At 51.1% G+C, this 20,877-nt stretch overlaps 1 protein-coding gene across 1 annotated transcript; it reads left to right on the top strand.

The window, feature by feature from the left end:
- ABCD4 (ATP binding cassette subfamily D member 4) lies at positions 1,876–19,376 on the top strand. Its single transcript, XM_001929196.5, is given in 20 exon segments — positions 1,876–2,036; positions 6,091–6,209; positions 6,350–6,477; positions 7,616–7,755; positions 9,862–9,978; positions 10,340–10,465; positions 11,234–11,284; positions 12,816–12,910; positions 13,126–13,247; positions 13,352–13,410; positions 13,412–13,441; positions 13,597–13,686; positions 14,958–15,166; positions 15,336–15,427; positions 15,858–15,894; positions 16,568–16,617; positions 17,055–17,107; positions 17,429–17,505; positions 18,558–18,673; positions 18,837–19,376. Coding segments are annotated over 20 exon segments (1,818 nt in total). The 5' UTR covers positions 1,876–1,998; the 3' UTR covers positions 18,906–19,376.

Genomic DNA, 20,877 nt, shown 5'->3' with positions numbered 1-20,877 from the left:
AAAGAAAGAAAGAAAATAAATAGAACAGTGACAATTGAAAATTTAAACACAGGATACTTAAGATTTTTTTTTTGTTTTTGGCTGTACCCATGGCATGTGGAAGTTCCTTGGCCAGGGATCAAACCCATACCACTGCAGCGACAATGCTGGATCTTTAACCTGCACCACAAGAGAGCTCCAAGAAATTATTTTTTTAATTTTTAGGTATTTCATTAGGTTTCCCACTTCCCCCACTTCAGGATTAAAAGATAATTTAGAAACATAACTATTTAGATAAATATAAATGTAAATGTTATTGAATGATGTGATATACATTGCATTTTTAAATATTTCATCATGATTCTTCCTGTACAGATATTTACAACTATACTTTCATAGCTGAAATTATACTTTAAGTCTAGTTTGATATTGGAGTGATACTTTTTACAGTTTAAAGTAATATATAGTGCTAAGGGGCCCTGGGACAGTAATGTTACTTTTGAGAGTGAACAACAAGAGCCGTAAACCTGGATTTCCTTAGCAAGGTGCAGTTGCTTGCCTTGATATTTTAGTTGCTTCATTAATTTTTCCAGAAATTGTATCCCTATATGTTTATCTGTTTGATTTTCAAAGTAGCAAGGACATCCTTGGGAAATCACACTTAGGAATAGGTTAAATTCTTGCTGTGTCTAGGAATCACTCAGTTATCTACTCTTCCACAAAATCTGGACTTGCCTTTTCCCCAGCCTGAGTTGGACGGCCCTCTCTGTGGCTCTGGGACATTGTTTTTTAGTCTAGGAAGTGGGACAAGGCTAAGATTTCACTCCTCCCCATTTGGCAATGTCTGGAGACATTTGGGGTTCGCGCACTGGGTCTAGGGTAGTGCTGCTAGAACCTAGTGGGTAGAGGCCAGGGATACTGCTCAACATCCTACAATACAGAGGGCAGTCTCTTCAATCCCCAAAAAAGAATTATCAAACCCCAAAATCAGTAGTGCCAAGGCTGAGAAACTCTATTGTATGGTATCTTTGCCATAGCACTTCATAAAGACAACTGTAATTGTCAACTGATTGGCCTTCCCAGCTAGACTGTTAATACCATGAAGGCATGTGACAGGTATATCTTGTTGAGTGTTTGGAATATAGTTGACACAATAAGGATTAAAAGAATGTGGGAAGATACAACTAGATTCAAACTTAACAGCTCTGTGAGATCATGCTGCTTGTTATCAGCCAGTTGATAAACATTTCAATCAACAGTTAACAAATTTTTATTAAGCTCTCACTATATACTAGCAGTGTTTGAGGTACTGGGAGTACAACCATGAACAAGACGGAGTCTCTGCTCAATGAAATTTATTCTTTCAAAGGAAGACAAACAATAAGCAAGAAGCTGATTTCAGACAGTGATAAATATTTATGAAGAAAACTGTAATGCACTAGTGAACGATGGGGCAAATTCTAAGCAGGGTGAGCAGCTGACTTTTGAACTAATGAATGGAAAGCTCTAGGCTAGGGAGAAGAATGATCCAAGCAAAGACCCTGCGGCCAGAATAAAGCGGTCATTCCAATGAAGGCCAAGGGGAGAAGGCCGGATCACCAGTGCCATGGAAACGTTTGGATTTTATTCTACCTGAAATTGGAAGCCTGATGTATGTTGTTAAAAGATCACTCTGGCTTTTGGGGGAGCATTATGGAACATCTACATTCAGAGTTTAAAATACATTTCATAACATACTTCAGTCACCGTCTCGGCTACCTCTTGCCAAAGGGGAAACGTCCCATACTGACGAGGGGGCGCTGCAGGCGCGGGGTCCCCAGGCTCAGCACTCTGGTTCTTTAAGAGAAGGCGGTCGCTTCCGGGAGCGGCCGCGTCGCGCTGCGCCTGCCTCTCTATCTGCCCGTCTCTGTGGTAGTGGGTCCCGGGGCCCCGCCCCTGCCCGGCCGGCAGCCGGCTGTTCCGACTCCAACCCGAGCCGACCCTAGAGGGCCGGCTCCTGCGTGGGTCGGATCCCAGGTCATGGCGGTCTCTGGTCCTGCGCGCAGAGCTGGCGCCAGGTGAGCAGGCGACTGGGGAGGAAGGCCGGACCTCGGGGCGCCCTGCTCCGGGCTGTGTGGGGAAGGGGCACAGCTGCCTTGCGCCTTCTTAACTTGCTGTGATTTTAAAAAGAAAAAAAAAATCTTTTACTCAACGTTGTGTTTTTGAGATCATCCATGCTATAGTAATCTAGTTTCCACTTCCGAGTGCTGCGCCGTGCCAACCGAGTGCATTAGACCCTAGTGTTGCTATACATTCCCCTAGCGATGGACATTTAGTTTGCTTCCAGTTTTTAACCACCCCTGCCTCCTTTATGGATATATGGATGATTTCTTTGTATTATACACCCCTGGGGTGGGATGGCATGCCACACTTAATTTGTTCTTTGGAATGGTCACACCCAGCTTCCCACCAGCTTCCCAACAGCATTGCATAAGGGTTCCTGTTTCCCCTTAAGCACCGCCCCCCTCCGATCTTTTGGTATTGTTTGGTGTTCTAATGTTTATCCACCTGATCCGTTTAAGGTAGTATCCCATTGTGTTAATTCTCCTGAATCAAGCATTTCGGTTTTCTTTTTTTTTTTTTTTTTTTTTTTTTTTTTTTTGGCTTTTTGCCTTTTTCTAGGACTACTTCCGCGGCATATGGAGGTTCCCAGGCTAGAGGTTGGATCGGAGCTGTGGCCACCAGCCTACACCAGGGCCAAAGGGATTCGAGCCGCATCTGCAACCTGCACCACAGCTCACGGCAACGTGGGATCCTTAACCCACTGAGCAAGGGCAGGGATCGAACCCTCAACCTCATGGTTCCTAGTCGGATTCGTTAACCACTGCGCCATGACGGGAACTCCGGTTTTCCTTTATTTATATCTTTTTCCCCACTTTTCCATGGATTGTCTGTCTTCCTGAGGAAGGAATTTATTGTATGCTATAGATTTTATTACTTTGTTTTTCACTCTGCGAATACCTTCTCCAACTCTTCTCTTTTTTCTTTCTTTTTTTTTAATGGCCATGGTGGCATATGGAAGTTCCCAGGCTAGGGGTTGAATCAGAGCTGTAGCTGCCAGCCACAGCCACAGCAACCCCAGGTCCGAGCCGCATCTGGGACCTACACCACAGCGCATGGCAATGGCCAGATCCCTTAACCCACTGAGCAAGGCCAGAGATAGAACCCACATCCTCATGGATACTGGTCAGGTTCTTAACCCCCTGAGCTACAATGGGAACTCCAGCCTTCTCCAAGTCTTTTAATTTAATCTATGGCACTATGTTGAACAAAAATACGTAATTCTAAGTTAAATCCATTAGTTTTAACCACTTTATAGTTTGTGGTTTGGTACTATTATTTGAAAAGTACCTTACCATGATATAGTCATTAAGGTATTTTCCTACATTCTACTAAGTAGTGTTACTTTTCACATTGAGATTTTTTATGTCTTTAAATTTTATTTTTGTAAATGGTTTGAGGTAATGACCTAAATTTTCCTCCACCATTTCAGATTAATTAATAATTTAAAATTAGAGAAACTGGGAGTTCCCATCATGGCTCAGTGATATAACGAACCCAACTAGTGTCCGTGAGGATGTGGGTTCAATCCCTGGCCTTGCTGTTTGGTGGGTTAAGGATCTGAGGTTGCCATGAGCTGTGGTGTAGGTCGCAGACATGGCTCAGATCTGGCGTTGGTGTGGCTGTGGCATAGGCCAGCAGCTGCACCTCTGATTTGACCCCTAGCCTGGGAACCTCCCTATGCCGCGGGTGGGGCCCCTCAAAGACAAAAGACCAAAAAAAAAAGAGAAACTGTAGTGTAGTTAAGGGCACAGATTTTTTTTTTTTTTTTTTTTTTTTTTTATCTTTTTAGGGCTGTACCCACAGTGTATAAAAGTCTCAGGCTAGGGGTCAAATTGGAGCTGCAGCTGCCGGCCTATGCCACAGCCACAGCAACGCCAGATCTGAGCCATGTCTGCGACCTACACCACAGCTCACAGCTAACAGGATCCTTTAATCCACTGAGCGAGGCCAGGGATCAAACCCACATCCTCATGGATGCTAGTGGTTTTTTTTTTTTTTTTTTTTTTTTTTTTTTTTTTTTTTTTTTTTTGTTGTTGTTGTTGTATTTTGGCGTCCGGCTATGGAGGTCCAGCTAGGGGATCAGAGCTGTACCCCTACGCAAGCCACAGCACGCTGGATCGAGCCGTCTGCACCTACAGTCACGCCGGATCGTTAACCCACAGCAGGACGAACCCTCATGTTCTAGTGATCGTTACCACTGCCCACGGATCGCTAGTCAGGTTCTTAACCCAGTGATCCACAATGGGAACTCCAAGAGCACAGATTCTTGGAGCCAGGCTGCCTATGTTCAAACCCAGAGGCTGCCACTTACCAGTTTGGGTGACAAGACAAGCTACTGTGATCAACACCACAGTTCATGGCAATCCAGATCCTTAACCCACTGAGCAAGGCCAGGGATCAAACCTGCGTCCTCATGGATGCTAGTCAGATTTATTTCCGCTGCTCCATGACAGGAACTCCCAAAAACTTTTTTTTAATATGAAAAAAAAAAAGAACTGGTTTTGATTGATATTGCATTGAAGTTATAAAGTACTTTTGTTAGAAATGAAGTCTTTCTGTTTCTTTCATGTCCTACAATAGAGCTTTTAGTTTTTCCTCCAAAACATCTTATACATTCTTTTTTAAAGTTAATTCTCTGATGGTTATGGTTTTTCTGTACTTTACTTTTTCTGTAAATGACATTTTATTTACTTTATATTTTCTAGTTGGTTTTTGTGGGTATAGAATACCATGAGTGTTAACCCTGTATCTAGCAACATTCCTGGACTCTCTCTCTCTCTTTTTTTTTTTTTTTTTTCTTTTTAGGGCCGAATCACTGAATATGGAGGTTCCCAGACTAGGAGTTGAATCGAGCTATAGCTGCTGGCCTATGCCATAGCAACGCAGGATCCGAGCTGTGTCTGTGGCCTACCCACAACTCACAGCATCACCGGCCTGGAGCCACCGAGCAAGGCCAGGGATCGAACCTGCATCCTCATGGATACTAGTTGGATTCGTTTCCATTGCACCATAATGGGAACTCCACGGATTTTTTTTTTTTTTTTTTTTTTTTGCTTTTTGCCTTTTCTAGGGCCGCTCCCGCGGCATATGGAGGTTCCCAGTCTAGGGGTCGAATCGGAGCTGTAGCCACCGGCCTACACCAGAGCCACAGCAATGTAGGATCTGAGCCGTGTCTGCAACCTACACCACAGCTCACAGCAACGCCGGATCCTTAACCCACTGAGCAAGGGCAGGGACCGAACCTGCAACCTCATGGTTCCTAGTCGGATTCATTAACCACTGCACCACGACGGAACTCCTATGGATGTTTTTTTATTTCTGACATTTTATCTGTTGCTTTGCTGTATTTCCTATGTAAATAATCACATCATCTGCAGATAAGGACAATTTTATCTTTCATTCCTTTTACTTCTTTTTTTTTTTAAATTATTTTATTGCTTTAGCCAGGCTTAAAATCCTTGATGTAGTAGGTTTCTTTGTCTTATTTATGACCAAAAAGAGGATGTGGCTAAAGTTTCTTCATTATTTAGCTATAAGTTTTTGGTAAATAACCTTTTATAGCATTTATCTACTCATAGAGAAATTCCTTTTAATCCCTAGTCTGTTTCCAGCCTACCATGTTCAGTACTTTTAAACCATTCTTTCTGCATGGCCTGGACCCTGTCCCACAATGGCAGTAAATAGCTTGGTGGGGTTCCCTTCGTGGCACAGAGAAAACGAATCTGACTAGGAACCATGAGGTTGCAGGTTCATCCCTGGCCTTGCTCAGTGGGTTAAGGATCCAGCATTGCTGTGAGCTGTGGTGAAGGTTGCAGACGCAGCTCGGATCTGGCATTGCTGTGGCCTGCATAGGCTGGCAGCAACAGCTCTGTTTCAACCCCTAGCCTGGAAACCTCCATGTGCCACGTGTGGCCCTAAAAAGACCAAAAAAAAAAAAAAATTTGGTGTTTGCTCTCTAGACTCCATTATCCTCTTAGGCTTCTCCCTACTTCTCTTTCTCTTCTTCAGGCCCAGGTTAGATCTGCAATTTCTCCAGCGGTTCCTGCAGATACAGAAGGTTTTGTTTCCAGCTTGGTCCTCACAGAATGCTTTGATGTTCCTGACCCTTGTGTGTGTGGCCCTACTGGGTGAGTGAATGAGCCCAGGTTGGTGAGGGGGAGGGCAGCCCTGGTGTGGGGTCCTTTTCCTTCTGTGATGAGGCAAGGAAACCTTCCTCTGTCTTTTCTCACCCCTCATCACTGATTCCTGACTCCTCTCCCCCCACCAGAACAACTGGTGATCTACCGGGTTGGCCTGATCCCCAGTCAGTACTTTGGGGTCCTGGGAAGCAAAGACTTAAGTGGGTTTAAGACCCTGACATTCCTGGCTGTCACGCTTATCATCCTCAACTCCATGGTAAGAGCTCCCCCTGTCTGTCTTCCTCTCCAGCCTCTGTATGAGGCCTCTCTTACACCCCGGGGGGACTGAGGCCCCCCCCCAGCAGGAACCAGGGGTGGGGGTGTGTTCCCTCCCTCTTCCCAGGGTCAGATCTCTAGGCAGGGCATTGATCTTGTCTTGGCTCACAGGGACCAGTTCTCCGAGCGTTTCAAGCTCCGAGAGTGAGGCCCCAGGGTTTATTTCAGCATTTAGCGGAAATGATCCTTGTCCCTTCCGGGGCAGCTCAGAGCCCTTGAAAACTGGGACCAGCAGCCAGAGCTGCTGCTGCCCTCTCTCTGCCAGGCTGCGGGTCTGACCGAGCCTGGCACTCGTCACATCTCCCAGCCTTTGCAACCGCTGCTTTCTCGCAGACGGGCCTCCTTCCCCCACCCTCATTCACTTGCTGAGCCTGCTCACTTTTCACGATTCCTCTGCCATCACATCCTTCAAGTCCTCCTCAGCTTTTCCCCTTCAAGTCTCTTCCACCAGCCTCTGCCCCTTCAAATGCTAATGCTTTACCTCTGCCCTCACTCTCCTCATATCCTGGCGATAGTGGTTTCCTTCCTAGACTGAGCGCTCCTTGTTAATTCCCAGGCCTCAGCGTCCAGGGGCTCCAGAAAGGGAAGGAGGAGGCCAGGGCTCTGCTAGGACCCCAGCCTAATGCCCTCTGGCAGGCTGCACTCCCTGTGCTCTTGGGGAAGCCACTTCTCATCACACTTTGGCACTTTTGCTGGGTCTTCGGCCAGGAAAGCCCCTAGGTCTACAGAACCCTGCTCCAAGTTTTGAGGGGACAGAAAAATCAGCACATAAGAGGAATCGAAGCTATTATCTCCAATCTCCCGAAGCTCACCTCTACTCTCAGAGTAAGACAGTACGGCATGTAGAGAGGGGCGAGAGGGCCTTGCTTTTGCGAAGCCCTTCAATGTGTGGTGCGGAATGCACGCAAGCGAGGAAGGGAGGAATCCCAGGACTCAGCTTTATCAGGCCGAAGTGCCAGGTGGACCGTCGAGGCGGCTGGACTGGTCCGCAGAAGCTTTCCGCCCTCCTAAGCTTGGAGCTGAGACTTGCAGGAAGACGCCTGCACCTCTGCCTTCCCCTTGCCTCCGCCCCTGCACAGCTGAAGAGTTTCAACCAGTTCATCAGCAGCCTGCTGTACGTGAGCTGGAGGAAGGACCTCACCGAGCACCTTCACCACCTCTACTTCCGGGGCCGCGTGTACTACACCCTCAACGTGCTGCGGGATGACGTCGACAACCCGTAAGTGGCCCTCTCCCCCACCAAGGTGCACCCACCCCCGCCCTGCGCCCCAGCCATCCTTGCTGCCCTCTGAGTGGTTCATCCATCTGGGCTGCCTCAGCCCTAGAGAGTCCCCGCGGCGGACCCCGTGACATCAGCCCTAGGGCTCTGCTGGTGTTGCTGCCCAGAGCCGTGGGGGGCGGGTGCGCTGCAGAGGATCCCCCCTCCCCGCCGGAGGCTGCAGGGCCAAGGACAGGGAGCTAAGAAGATGGCCACGAGCAACGCCCTTTGTGTCCATTTCATATCCTGAGCTTCCAAATAAGGCACCCGCTGCAGAAAATGTCCCTGCTAGAAAAGAAAACCAGCTCTCCAATTTTCAGCGGTAAAAAATTACTTCTGTGGTTCTCTTGCAGCACTGTTGGCTAAGGATCCAGCGTTGTCACTATAGTGGCTCAGGTCGCTGCTGTGGCAGGTTCAGTCCCTGACCTGGGAACTTCCACTACTATAGGCGTGGCAAAAAAAAAAAAGCAGTCTGGGATTCCAATCCCCATTTTATTGCCTCTCAGTTTATAGCCCTTAAATTCCCTAAGCCCCAGGTTCCCTTTCTGTAAAACGAGGATAATGATACTCGCAGTCTCAGGGGAGGAATGGGGATGAAACGATAGAGTCCTTGTTCGTGTGCCTGCAATGCACGTATACAGAGCATGGCACGTGGCAGGGATTCCAGTGTCAGCCGTTGTCATCTTACCGGTGAGAAACTGAGGCCCGGGTAATGCACGTGACTTGCCCAAGGTTACGTCCCGTGGGGCTAGGCATCATGGTGGCCTTGCTGGCGGAATGGGATACATGGGGTCTCTCTTCCTGCTCATTCCCTCCCCACTCGCCACTTTCCCAAGCACTTCGTTGCCTGAGGTCACCTTTCCTCAGCTCAAGCAGAGCTTTTTCAGTAAAGATTCTCCAGAGGCTGATGCTGCTGCTTTTTTTTTTTTTTTTTTTTTTTTTTGTATGATGCTGCTTCTTAACGTTCTCTTCTAGGCCTCTTCTTTACGGCTCAACCCATGCAAAGCTTCCACAACCACATAGCCGAAAAGGGGCAGGCTCAGGCTCGTAAGAGAGAGGTTGGGAGGAATGAGATAAACGGGGTAGCTTTCTTGAGCATCCAGAAACTCACGTCATCTACTCGCCAGTGTTTCTTCGCCTCTGCTCAGAGCTGCCAAAGCCTTGGGGGCTGGACCTTTTAGTTGCCACTTTTTCTTTTTTTGTTGTTTTTTTTGTTTTTGTTTTTGTCTTTTTGCCATTTCTTGGGCTGCTCCCACGGCATATGGAGGTTCCTAGGCTAGGGATTGAATCGGAGCTGTAGCCACCAGCCTACGCCAGAGCCACAGCAATGCGGGATCCAAGCCACATCTGCGACCTACACCACAGCTCACGGCAATGCCAGATCCTTAACCCACTGAGCAAGGCCGGGATCGAACCTGCAACCTCATGGTTCCTAGTCAGATTCGTTAACCGCTGGGCCACGACAGAAACTCCAGTTGCCACTTTTTCTGAAGGGTAAACTGAGGCGCCACAAGAAGGAACTCTTCAGGAGTTTCCACTGAGCCATGACGGGAATTCCTAAGATTCTCAATTACTCCATTTCTCCATCAGGAAAAGAGGAATAACAATGGTGTCAACTACATAGGGTTGTTATGGGGATTAAAATAATAATGTATGTAAGCAGTGGAAATGAATCCAACTAGGAACCAAGAGGTTGTGGGTTTGATCCCTGGCCTTGCTCAATGGGTCAGGGATCCGGCGTTGCCGGAAGCTATGGTGTAGGTCGCAGACTCAGCTCGATCTGGTGTTGCTGTGGCCGTAGCTCCAATTCGACCCCTAGGAACCTCCATGTGCCGCAGGTGGAGCCCTTAAAAAAAGGGAAGGCACTCTCCTGAACCCTGTATGAAGGTCCTAAGGGTCTCATTGCCTTTAGGAAACCAGCCCTTGTCTGGGTCTGTCTTCCCACGGGGTCATTGCTAATAGCACAGAAAAGCAAGGTCAGAAAAAGAGGTAACATGGAATTATCTTAGCTCTTGCCACCCTCGAGCCCAACTCCTAGGTCCAGTCACTCAGTGTCTTTGGCGCCAGGGACCAGCGCATCAGCCAGGACGTGGAACGGTTCTGCCGGCAGCTCAGCAGCATGGTCAGCAAGCTGATCATCTCCCCCTTCACCCTCGTCTACTACACCTATCAGTGCTTCCAGAGGTGACGCTCTCCTCTTGCCGGGCTCCCGCCTCCTCCCCTGCCTGGTGGTTCCCCAGAGTCCCTCACTCTCACTTTGGGTGAGAATCAGGGTCCACAAAAGGCTAGGCGTCCCTCCCTCCCACCTGCACCCCGGGAAATCTTCCCACCTGGCATGCTTGGGCCCCGCCCTCCCTTTGATCCCGGGGTGTCTCAGTGTCACAGGGATCTTAGTGCTCTGACAGCTTAGTCCAGGTACCAGCTGCCCCCATGCAGGAGCGGAGACCAGACAGGGCTCTGAGATAGGATGGTAGCTGCCCAGAGCGGGGCAGGAGTCAGAGCTGAGGCCTGCAGGGGTTTGTCCCTCCCTCTCCCTGCCTTTCAGCACCGGCTGGCTTGGGCCCGTGAGCATCTTCGGGTATTTCATCGTGGGAACCATGGTGAACAAAATGTTGATGGGTCCCATCGTGGTGAAGCTGGTGCAGCAGGAGAAGCTGGAGGGGGATTTCAGGTGTGTCCTGGACTTGAGGTTTCTGGGCTGGGCACAGTGGTTAAGGAATGGGATCTGGAGAAGGATTGACTTAGTTTAATCCCAGTTAGGCCAGTCACTAGCCGTATGGTCTTGGACAAGGTCTTTCATCTCTCTAAACTTGAGTTTTCTCATCTCTAAAATGGCGATGGTACTGTTGCCAGCAGAGTGAATTGTAAGGAGGGTTAGAAGCACTGAGAAGGGTGTCTGGTTGGCCGCCATCATCATCCCTTGGCCTTCTCACCAGCCACCCGGATTCAGGGCAGCTGGTGGATCCAGCCCTGACTCCTGTGCTTCTTGGCCTCCTCCTTCAGACCCAGCTCTGGGAGGAGGCGCTGTGACAGGCATGCACCTGTCTCCTTTGGAGGAGGCAAGGGGCTACCCTGTCAGCGTGCTTCTGCCACCCACCCAAGCCTGGAGTTCCCACCCTCTGACAGTCTTGGGGAGGAGGGTTGGGCTAGACAGCCATAGTTTCAAGGTGGAGCCAGGCCCTCTTTTTCTGGAGGTCGTGATCCAGGACTCTGAAAGGAGAGAGGCCAGTCCAGTCCTGCCCACATCAGCGCACATTTCCTTTGGGGTTTTTTATTTGTTTGTTTTTTTCACCTACGCCCAAGGCATATGAAAATTCTTGGGCTGGGAATAGAACCCGCGCCACAGCAGCCACCTGAGCTGCTCCAGTGACAATGCCAGATTCTTAATCTGCTGTGCCACAGGAGAATTCCTACACACCTTTGCCTTTGGTCTGCCCAGGTTCAAGCACATGCAGATCCGGGTGAATGCTGAGCCTGCTGCTTTTTTCAGGTGAGTCTAGTGGAAATCGTTCCCCTCCTGCCTTGTCAGAGCTGATGGTGGAGACGGCAGGGAAGGAAAGATGAATTGCACAACCCTCCTATCATCCCTGAGCCCAGCGGCCAGGGGGGACCTCTCCCCGTATCTCTCACTGTCCTTGTCTGCCCCATCCTTAGGTCCATGGATTGGCTTCTGAAGCTGGTTGTTCCTTTTAGTGGCTTAGCGTGGGACCTGTATTGGTCCTAAGAATGAAGGGAGTGAATGCTTCATCTTGCTAATGACTAAGGCATTGCCTCTCCCTCTGCTTTTCTGTCTGTAAAATGGCTTTCTGCCAGTGCCTGATGTCCAAGGCCGATCCTTCATCTCTGTAGCATGGGAGCGTCTCAGATCAGGAGACCTGCTCCCCACAGACAATAGTCCAGGTGGAGCAAAGCAGTCTCCTGACAGCAGCGTTGTCAAATCCCATTCCTCCCTCAGGGCCAGGGCAGATCCCTGGGCTCTGTCTCTCCCTGGACTCTGGACTGACAGCTCGAGCCTAGAGGTTTGTGTTTAAGAAATGGAATTGACTCCTTGGATCATCTGGATCTAATAGCCCTGGGACTTTGCACTTCTGTTCGTCTTTGCTGCAGTTTGCAGCTGCCACCACGTGGGGGCACCAAGAACACCAAGAATCTATGAGAATGGTTGGTTGTGTGGGGCAGGGGGTGCTAAGTTGTTTTTGGATTCTGCAGCTTCTGCTCATGAAGCTCTGGGCTCTGGGGAAAGCAGGTTGGTTCTTGGAGCTCTGAGTTTGTTTTTCTGCAGCCTCTCTGTCCTTCTTGATGCAAAATCTGAAATGCTTCCTTTGTTGTCCCCCAACAAAGGAAGCATTTGTTTGTTTCTGCCTAGAGAATTTCTGCCTATCCTTGAAGCTCCAAGTCACCTCCTCCAGGGTACCTTCCCCAATTCCCTTGGTGGTCAAGTCCGTTTGTTACCATAGCCCTGAAGACATGCTACTTATGTAACACTTTCCATGTTCAAGCGAAGAATGCATTGCATCTGCCTGGTCCCGTGAACTGGAAGTTCCCCAAGGACAGGGACTGTTTTATCCACCTGTCTCACTGCTAACAGCATCAAGCCTGCCCCTAGTGACCGCACTGGGTATATTTGTTTAATAATAGCAGCTGTTATTTGTTGGGAGCCCCTCATGTGCCTAGCTCTTTAAGTTCAGACATTCTCTAGCTCATCATGTAGGCATTATAAGCTCCATTTCATAGATGAGCAAACTGAGACTCAGAGGCTTAAAGAACCTATCAGTGTCACCCAGCTAGGAACTAGCCCGAGCCAGGCTTTGAACCAGGTCTGCCCAATCTGGAGTTCACGTTCTTTTTGCAGACAGGACCATGTTGAATGAATGGGGCAATGACTGGCCTCAAAAGGGTCTGAGGGGAAGATCCACTTGGGTGGGCTTGGCCCCTAAAGGAGAGTGTGTGGAGGCACAGAGGGCCCCACAGCTGGGCTGACACTCCCCAGGCCCCGTGGACATCCCAGCCTTTCTCGTCAGAGCTGGGCACGTGGAGCACGTGAGGACAGACCGCAGGCTGCAGAGACTCCTTCGGACCCAGAGGGAGCTGATGTCCAAGGAGCTGTGGCTGTACAGTAGGTGGAGGGGGCCCTGGGAGGCAGGGGCGGGATGGGGATGATCTGCTGCCTTCCCCACGTCGCCCTCCTTCCCCTCCACGCTCATCGCTTTGCCTTTGCCTTGAGTGTCCTCAGGCAAGTGAGGATCCAGGGACTCGCTTGACTTCCCGTTCCCCTCGGAGCACAGGGCTGGCTCCCGGGTCCCTACCCCTGCGCCTCTCTGTCTTCCGCAGTCGGCGTCAACACGTTTGACTATCTGGGCAGCATCCTGAGTTACGTCGTGATCGCCATCCCCATCTTCAGCGGTGTCTATGGAGACCTGAGCCCCACGGAGCTCAGCACCCTGGTCAGCAAGGTGAAAATCCCTCCTGGGGACCCCGCAGGCCATCCCCCCCCGCCCTTTGTCCTGGCGCCCAGAAAGCTTTGGCATCAGGGCTCACCGCCCTCTGTCCTGTCCAGAACACCTTCGTATGCATGTACCTCATCAGCTGCTTCACCCGGCTCATCGACCTGTCCACCCGCTCTCGGATGTGGCCGTTACACACACAGGTGAGGCTGCATCTGGCCCCTCTTGGTCCTGAGCAAGGCATGAAAGTAGCTGAGTGAAAAAAAGAGCAGGAAAACTCACCACAAGAGAGAAAAAAGACTAAGTAACGCTTTCCCCTGGCCCCCAGACCCTCCTCAGGTTTTCACTTCTTGCCTAGGATCGGAGAGCTTCGGGAGACCCTGCTGGACTTGGCCCTGAAGTCGCAGGAGGGGGAGATCCAGGACGAGAGCACATGGGACTTGGCCAGGTGGGCAGGGGAGTGGTCGAGGGTGCAGGCCCTGGAACCACCCTGCGTGGGTTCACCCTGGAGCTCAGCCCTTCCCAGCTGGGCAGCAGCATCACGCGGGCAAATGAAAGAAATCTCTGTCTCAGGCCAGGACCCGTGTCAGTGTTCAGAGTCAATGTTGCTGTTCTGGCGTCTGTGTTATTTTACACCATCCCACACTGTGGGACGCAAAGCGCACACCTGCCTGGGCCCAAGATAACAAAAACCTGACTCGTGGAGTCCTCTGGTGGCTCAGTGAGTTAAGGCTCTGGCATTGTCACTGCTGTGACGTGGGCTCAATCCCTGGCCCAGGAACTTCTGCAGGCTGCAGCTGTGGGCACCCCTCCCCCTAAAAAAAAGGTCAGCTGTGGATAGGACTTTGCCCAGCCTGCCACAGAGCAGGCATCCCGCTCCACCTCTCTCAGTTTGCTAGGGCTACCATAACAAAGCACCAGCAACCACGTGGCTTAAGGAACAGAGGTTTCTTTCTCACAGTTTTGGAGGCTAGAAGTCCAAGATCAAGGTGTTGGCAGAGCTGGTTTCTCCCAAGGCCTCATTCCTTGGCTTGCAGATGATTGTCTTCTCACAGCCTCCTTGCATGGGCTTTTCTTTCTTTCTTTTTTTTTTTTTTTTTTTTGTCTTTTCTAGGGCTGCTCCCATGGCACATGGAGGTTCCCAGGCTAGGTGTCTAATCAGAGCTGTTGCTGCCGGCCTGGGATTGAACCTGCAACCTCATGGTTCCTAGTTGGATTCGTTAACCACTGCGCCACGATGTGAACTCCCACGGTTACATTCTGAGGCACTAGGAGTTGGGACTGCAGCATGAGATTTTTTTTTTTTTTTTGGTCTTTTGTCCTTTTTGTTAGGGCCACACTCGCGGCATATGGAGGTTCCCAGGCTAAGGGTCTAATCTGAGCTGTAGCCACTGGCCTACGCCAGAGCCATAGCAATGCGGGATCCATGCCGCGTCTGCAACCTACACCACAGCTCATAGAAAGGCCGGATCCTTAACCCACTGAGCGAGGCCAGGGATCGAAGCCACAACCTCATGGTTCCTAGTCAGATTCGTTGCTGCTGTGCCACAACGGGAACTACTGCAGCATGTGATTTTGAAGCCACAGTTCAGCCCACAGCCACAAAGTCCTGCGTTGATGGCCCCCAGGAGAATAAGCCCCTCCCCACCCCATCCCCACCTCCCCAGCAATACTGACCCCGCTTGCCTTCCCTGCATCTCCTCCCTTCTCTGACCCTAGGGCCCCGGGATGGCCAGCAGTAGAGCCAACAGGTACAGCTTTTCTCCTCGAGCAGGTGTGCATCTCCGCCCCCTCCTCTAACAAACCCTTAATCAAGGATCTGAGCCTGAAGATCTGCGAGGGGCAGAGCCTGCTCATCACGGGCAACACAGGCACTGGCAAGACCTCCTTGCTCCGGATTCTGGGAGGCCTCTGGGCGAGCCCACTCGGTGAGAACCTGCCTTCCCTGCTTCTGAGCCAGGCTTGGCCGTGTGTGTGTGTGTGTGTGTGTGTGTGTGTGTGTGTGTGTGTGTGTGAGAATCGAGCTTCTTGGAGAAAAGAGTGAGGAGCAGTTATCTTTCTGGAAGATCTCAAAACAGTTTTCTCTGGGCTCTGCAGGCTCAGTGCAGATGCTAACAGACTTTGGACCCCATGGGGTGCTATTCCTGCCACAAAAGCCATTCTTCACTGACGGGACCCTTCGGGAGCAGGTCAGCCCAGGGCCATTCTTCCTACCCCATCCCCCCACCAGGACCCCAGGTGGTGTGGCAGGTCTCAGTCCTAGAGAGTCATGGCACAGCAGGTGAGGGTTAAAATGGCCTGTGCCCAGGAGCTGCCTGGCTCTAAGGACATTTGGTTCCCATCAATGGATCAGCCATGTACTCAGAGCAACTCCTGGGGGCAGGTTGGCCTGTGGAGGCCAGAAGCCAAATGTCACAGGTGTTCGTTGAGCCCCAGCTTGGATTTTGGAGGCCAAGCCTCTCCCACCGGATCCTCAGCCAGGGTGCTTCTTACCCTCCTTGGGTGGAGAGGGGCCTGGCCCCTGGGGTTCGTGGGCTGCATCGGAGGGAGGGTGGGCTGGGTGAAGCCCCTGCTCTCCTTGGCCCTTGCCCTAGGCCCTTGTGGTTTTCGTTTTATCAGGTGATATACCCCTTGAAGGAGATCTACCCGGACTCAGGTGAGCTGGGCCTCCTCGGGGCGTGTCCTCCATCCCACCGTCTCTCTCTGCCTGGCTGTAGCCTGACTTGTGCCTCTTGAAAGAGGCCCCAGCCAGGCTGCAGGTTTCAGGTTGGGTCCCCTCCCCCTTTAACTGTTTACTATTTGGGGACCTGTACTCTGACCTCATCTTGGTCTGTCTTTCCGTCCCAGAGGAGAACACCCATTGAAGGAAAGGAAGAGATTACTTCCTTCACCTGGCCCTTCCCTTGCTTTTTTTTGTTTTGTTTTGTTTTTTAGCTTTTTAGGGCTGCCTCTGTGGCATATAGAGTTTCCCGGACTAGGGGTCAAATCAGAGCTGCAGCTGCCGGCCTTCACCACAGCCACAGCAACGTGGATCTGAGCAGAGTCTGTGACCTACACCACAGCTCACGGCAACGCTGGATCCCTAACCAACTGAGCAAAGCCAGGGATCGAACCTGCATCCTCATGGATACTAGCTGGGTTCTTAACCCACTGCACCACAATGGAACTCCTTCCCTTGTTTATTAAATGCTATAACTGTCACTTCAGCACCTTAGGCAACATTCTGGGTCATTCCTTCCCCACCCCCCACCCCCTGCCACCAAGATGTGCCCTATCTCCTGGCCACCCAGAGGAGCTGACCTTTTGAAGAAGGCTTCTGTGTTATGCAGGTTCTACTGATGACGAGAGGATCATGAGGTTCTTGGAGCTGGCAGGCCTGGTAAGCAAGGACAGGGACCCTGAGGTCCAAGCCCATTGTAGCAGCGACCACAGGTGCTGGCCCAGCAGAGTCCACCCTGCCGTCTCCGGCCCAGGACTGGACATCTGAGACTGGGGCGGAGGAGCGGGTGTATGAAGTGGCAGTGGGAGCTGTTGGCCAGGCATGGGCCACAAGCAGGGTCCACTCTCGAGCGAATTTTAAAACAATAATAAAACTATGTCAGTGCTTTTGTCTTGTCACCATGCTCCAGCAAGTTTAGGCGGTGTAGTTGTTGGGCTGCCCCCTCTGCCTGGGGCAGATGGCTCCCTGGCCTCCTCCTTGGTACGCCACTGGGGTAGATGTGCCCCGGGTGTGGGATGGCACGGGGACATCCTCGGAATGGCAGGGAGCTGGGTTGGACCCTTTCACGGACTTCCTTCCCTCTGGGTGTGTTACAGTCCAGCTTGGTGGCAAGGACAGAGGGTCTGGACCAGCAGGTCGATTGGAACTGGTAAGAAGGAGGTTGGGCTGCTCCAGAGCCAGCTCCCCCCAAAGGCAGTAAGTTCCAGGGGCACAGGCAGGGGACGAAATGACTCTTGACCTCAGATTCCAGGGGTTTGTTGGCCTGTGGGGGGCTCATTCATGTCCTTAGGTGCAGAGTTTGGGCCTCACCTTTTGTGGGCAGTGGGGCTGTGATGGAAGCGGGGTGGGCTGTCCACCAGTCCCGGGGCAGCCTGTCTGCAGCAGAACCTCTTCCTGCTCAGCCCATTCTGTGCAAGAGCCAAGCTATGTCCTCCTTCCTCAGTGGGCCTCTCTTGTCCCCTTTGCTCAGGTATGATGTTCTGTCCCCAGGAGAGATGCAGAGGCTCTCCTTTGCCCGGCTCTTCTACCTGCAGCCCAAGTACGCAGGTGAGGTTTGCCCCGTACGTGCACGTGTCAGCCAGGCACTGCGTGTGCTCACAGGTGTAGCAGCATGTGTGTGTGTGTGTATATACCCAATCAGGTGTTTGTGTGAACAGGAGTGCACCCCTGTGCACGGCCAGGCATCTCTGTCCCTGCAGGGAGGACGGCAGGGCTCTGCCCGTGAGGCAGTAGTGCTCAGCCTCCTCAGAGCATCCTCAGGTATATGTTAAACTACCATTTTTTTTTTTTTTTTGGCCATGCCCACAGCATGTGGAAGTTCCCAGCCCAGGGGATCGAACCCACGCCATAGCAATGACAACACCGGATCCTTTGATCACTAGGCCACCAAGAAACTCCTAAACCTGGAGTTCCCATCATGGCTCAGGGGTTAACAAACCTGACTAACATCCAGGAGGATGCAGGTTTGATCCCTGGCCTTGCTCAGTGGGTTAAGGATCTAGCGTTACTGTGAGCTGTGGTGTAGGTCACAGACGTGGCTCAGATCCTGCGTTGCTGGGGCTGTGGCATCGTAGGCTGGCGGCTACAGCTCCAATTTGAACCCTGGCCTGGGAACCTCCATATGCCATGGATGCAGCCCTAAAAAGACAAAAGAAAGAAACTCCTAAACTACCCGTTCTTAAGGTTTCTGCCAGTGCAGCCAGACTGGAGGGTTTCAGACATTAAGGTTCCCAGGCTTGGCCATCAGTGAACAGACAGCTCCCCCACCCCACCCAGTGCTTGGAAGAGGGATGGCAGGTGTGGACTTTGCCCAGGGTTGACATCCTTGGGGGCACAAGGATTCACTGGATTGAGGGGTCCTAGGCAGTGGCTGGTGCTTATCCATACGAAGCTGAGGGATTTTGACCTGCCACTGGCAGAAGGTTTCCCAGGTGGAACCTAGCCCTCGGTCCTTTGGCCCCTGCTCTCCCTAGGGCAGGGCTCCTATAAGCCAGAGCAGCTTTTAGCACCCCCCACCCCTGCCCAGGTCCCAGCCGCAGGTGGGTGTGGCTTGGGGGGCGGGGCTTGATCCATCTTTTCCTGCTGGGTTCTGCCCTCAGTGCTTGATGAAGCCACCAGTGCCCTGACCGAGGAGGTGGAGAGCGAGCTCTACCGCATTGGCCAGCAGCTGGGCATGACGTTCATCAGCGTAGGACATCGGCGCAGCCTTGAGAAGGTACCTGGGCCCACAGGGTGGCCTGAGGAGGAGGGAGAACCCAAAGGCTGGGCCTGGCCACGGCCAGAGGCCCCACAAAAGGGGGAGTCGGGGTGGCAGAGAGGGCAGGGGATCCTGTCGTCACAACCAGGGCAGCTGATCTCCGCGCTGTCGTCTCTTGTAGTTTCACACCTTGGTTCTGAAGCTCTGTGGAGAAGGCAGGTGGGAGCTGACCAGAATCAAAGTGGAATGAAGCCAAGGCTGGCCACTGGATGGGGAGCGAGCTTGGGGAGGTCAAGTCCCCAGGAGCTACCCGGAGGGCTGATGGGGTGAGGAGCGAGCTCCGGTTTGCCTCAGGTCCTGTGTGGGGAGTGCTGGCAGCAGTGGGCTCAGCCAGCGCATGGCCCCTGTGGGCCACTTGGTCCTGCCAGGGTCCCCCACCTCCGTCGCTGCCTCAGCCAGAGCTTCGGACACCTGAAGTGCTGATACTTACAAATCACCTCAGATCATGGTTTCTTAAAAAAAAAAAAAAAAAAAAAAACCCTGAAAATGTGGGGGGTGGTCTGTAAGAAATGAAGGGTCAAAATAATTTATTGGACCTGGGGTCAGAGATCCAGAAATCTTTTAGATCATGTCAGTTTTGCAACTACGGATTTTTAACTTTAATTGACTATTTAAATTTTAGAAATTTTTAAAAGAAAAGATAAACTTAAAAAAAAAAAAACTTGCAGCTTCCCCCTTTTCTCTTTCTCCTCCGCCACAAGATGATTTTTGTTTTTGTCTTGTTTTGTTTTTTGCTTTTTAGGGCCACACCCAAGGCATATGGAAGTTCTTAGGCTAGGGGTCAAGTCAGAGCTACAGCTACCAGCCTTCCGCCACAGCCACAGCCACACCGGATCCCAGACCCACTGAGTGAGGTCAGGAATAGAACCCGCATCCCTATGAATACTAGTCAGATTTGTTTCTGCTGAGCCACAACGGAAACTCCCAAGATGATCTTTTTAATTGACTTGCCAGACTTGTATTGGAGAGCCCGGAGAAAGGGAGCAGCATTCTCTACTGTGCTGGAATATTCTGTCTGTGGTTCCTCCCTTCCCTGGCCTCCCCCCACTTCCCAGTTGCCAGTTGTCCCTAAGCCATTAACTCCTAAAACCCTTCTGATTTTCTTATCTTAACCCCGATGAAATAATCCCTTTCTCCTCTTTCAGCTAAAATAGTTTTGTGGATTTTTTTTTTTTTTTTTTTTTTTAGTAATCTATATTAGGGAAAACAAGTTGAACAGACAAAACCCCAGAATCACAAAAGCGTAAGATGGAAGGTTATGGCGCCTCCAGTCCTTAACTCCAGAGCAGTGTTCCCCAGATTTCAGTTGCCAGGCATCACCTTCCGGATTTTTGCCAGATCTCTGTACCTGTACAGTGACTTACTTAATATTTTTAAGTTAATTCATTGATTTAACTAAATGCATTTTTAAGGAAAGTTTATACTTGATATAAATGGAAAGTAACTATAAAAAAGCATACAAATAATGTTATGAAATGGCAGCTCGATACCATGCCTGCAATGACTCTGAGCCCGAGGCGAGCTCTCTTTGTGCACAGGGAGGTGTTACAGAGGAGTTAGCCATACTAGCCCCCAACTGAGACTTTTCTCCTGCAGAGATGTGGAGAGAGGGAATGGGAACCACAAGAGAAATGATTTTCTCTCTGTAAGATGAGGTATTTAATGCCTGTCAGTATCACTGAAAATGATCCCAGATGTGAAATGGGAGTCCCAGACTTGGGGAGATGCTGCCTTGGGTCACAGGTCTCCCTCCTTCCACCCATGGCTTGCCTGGCACAGAGGCCTCGAAGGTGTTCTTGGACCTTGAGCTATTCTGAGCTCTGCCCCGTATGGGTGCTAAACTCTGGAGGGCACCTGACCAGGCCTGATGATGTCCAGTCCCCAGTAAAGCCTGTAGGATGGCAGCCCTTCTCATGAAGCCAAAGGGGACATCAAGGTCTGCTCATCAGGAGCCTGCTCATCCTTGAATCTCCCAACTGTCCTGCCAGGTGCTCTCCCCTGGTCTTCTTGCTGCTTCTCCCAGCCCCTCACATCCTTCGCAAAGCAGTCTGGGGGACCTTAAAATGCAAATTAGCTGCTCACTGCACTAAAGTCCAAAATACCTGACCTGCAAGGCTGCCCTCTCATCCCTTTCCTCAAGCCCATTGACCCCTGCCTTTGGG

This window comes from Sus scrofa, chromosome 7 (assembly GCF_000003025.6).
Source record: "Sus scrofa isolate TJ Tabasco breed Duroc chromosome 7, Sscrofa11.1, whole genome shotgun sequence".
Classification (NCBI taxonomy): Eukaryota; Metazoa; Chordata; class Mammalia; order Artiodactyla; family Suidae; genus Sus; species Sus scrofa.
Note: the sequence above shows the minus strand (reverse complement) of the source record. Positions and strands in the feature narration are given on the sequence as shown.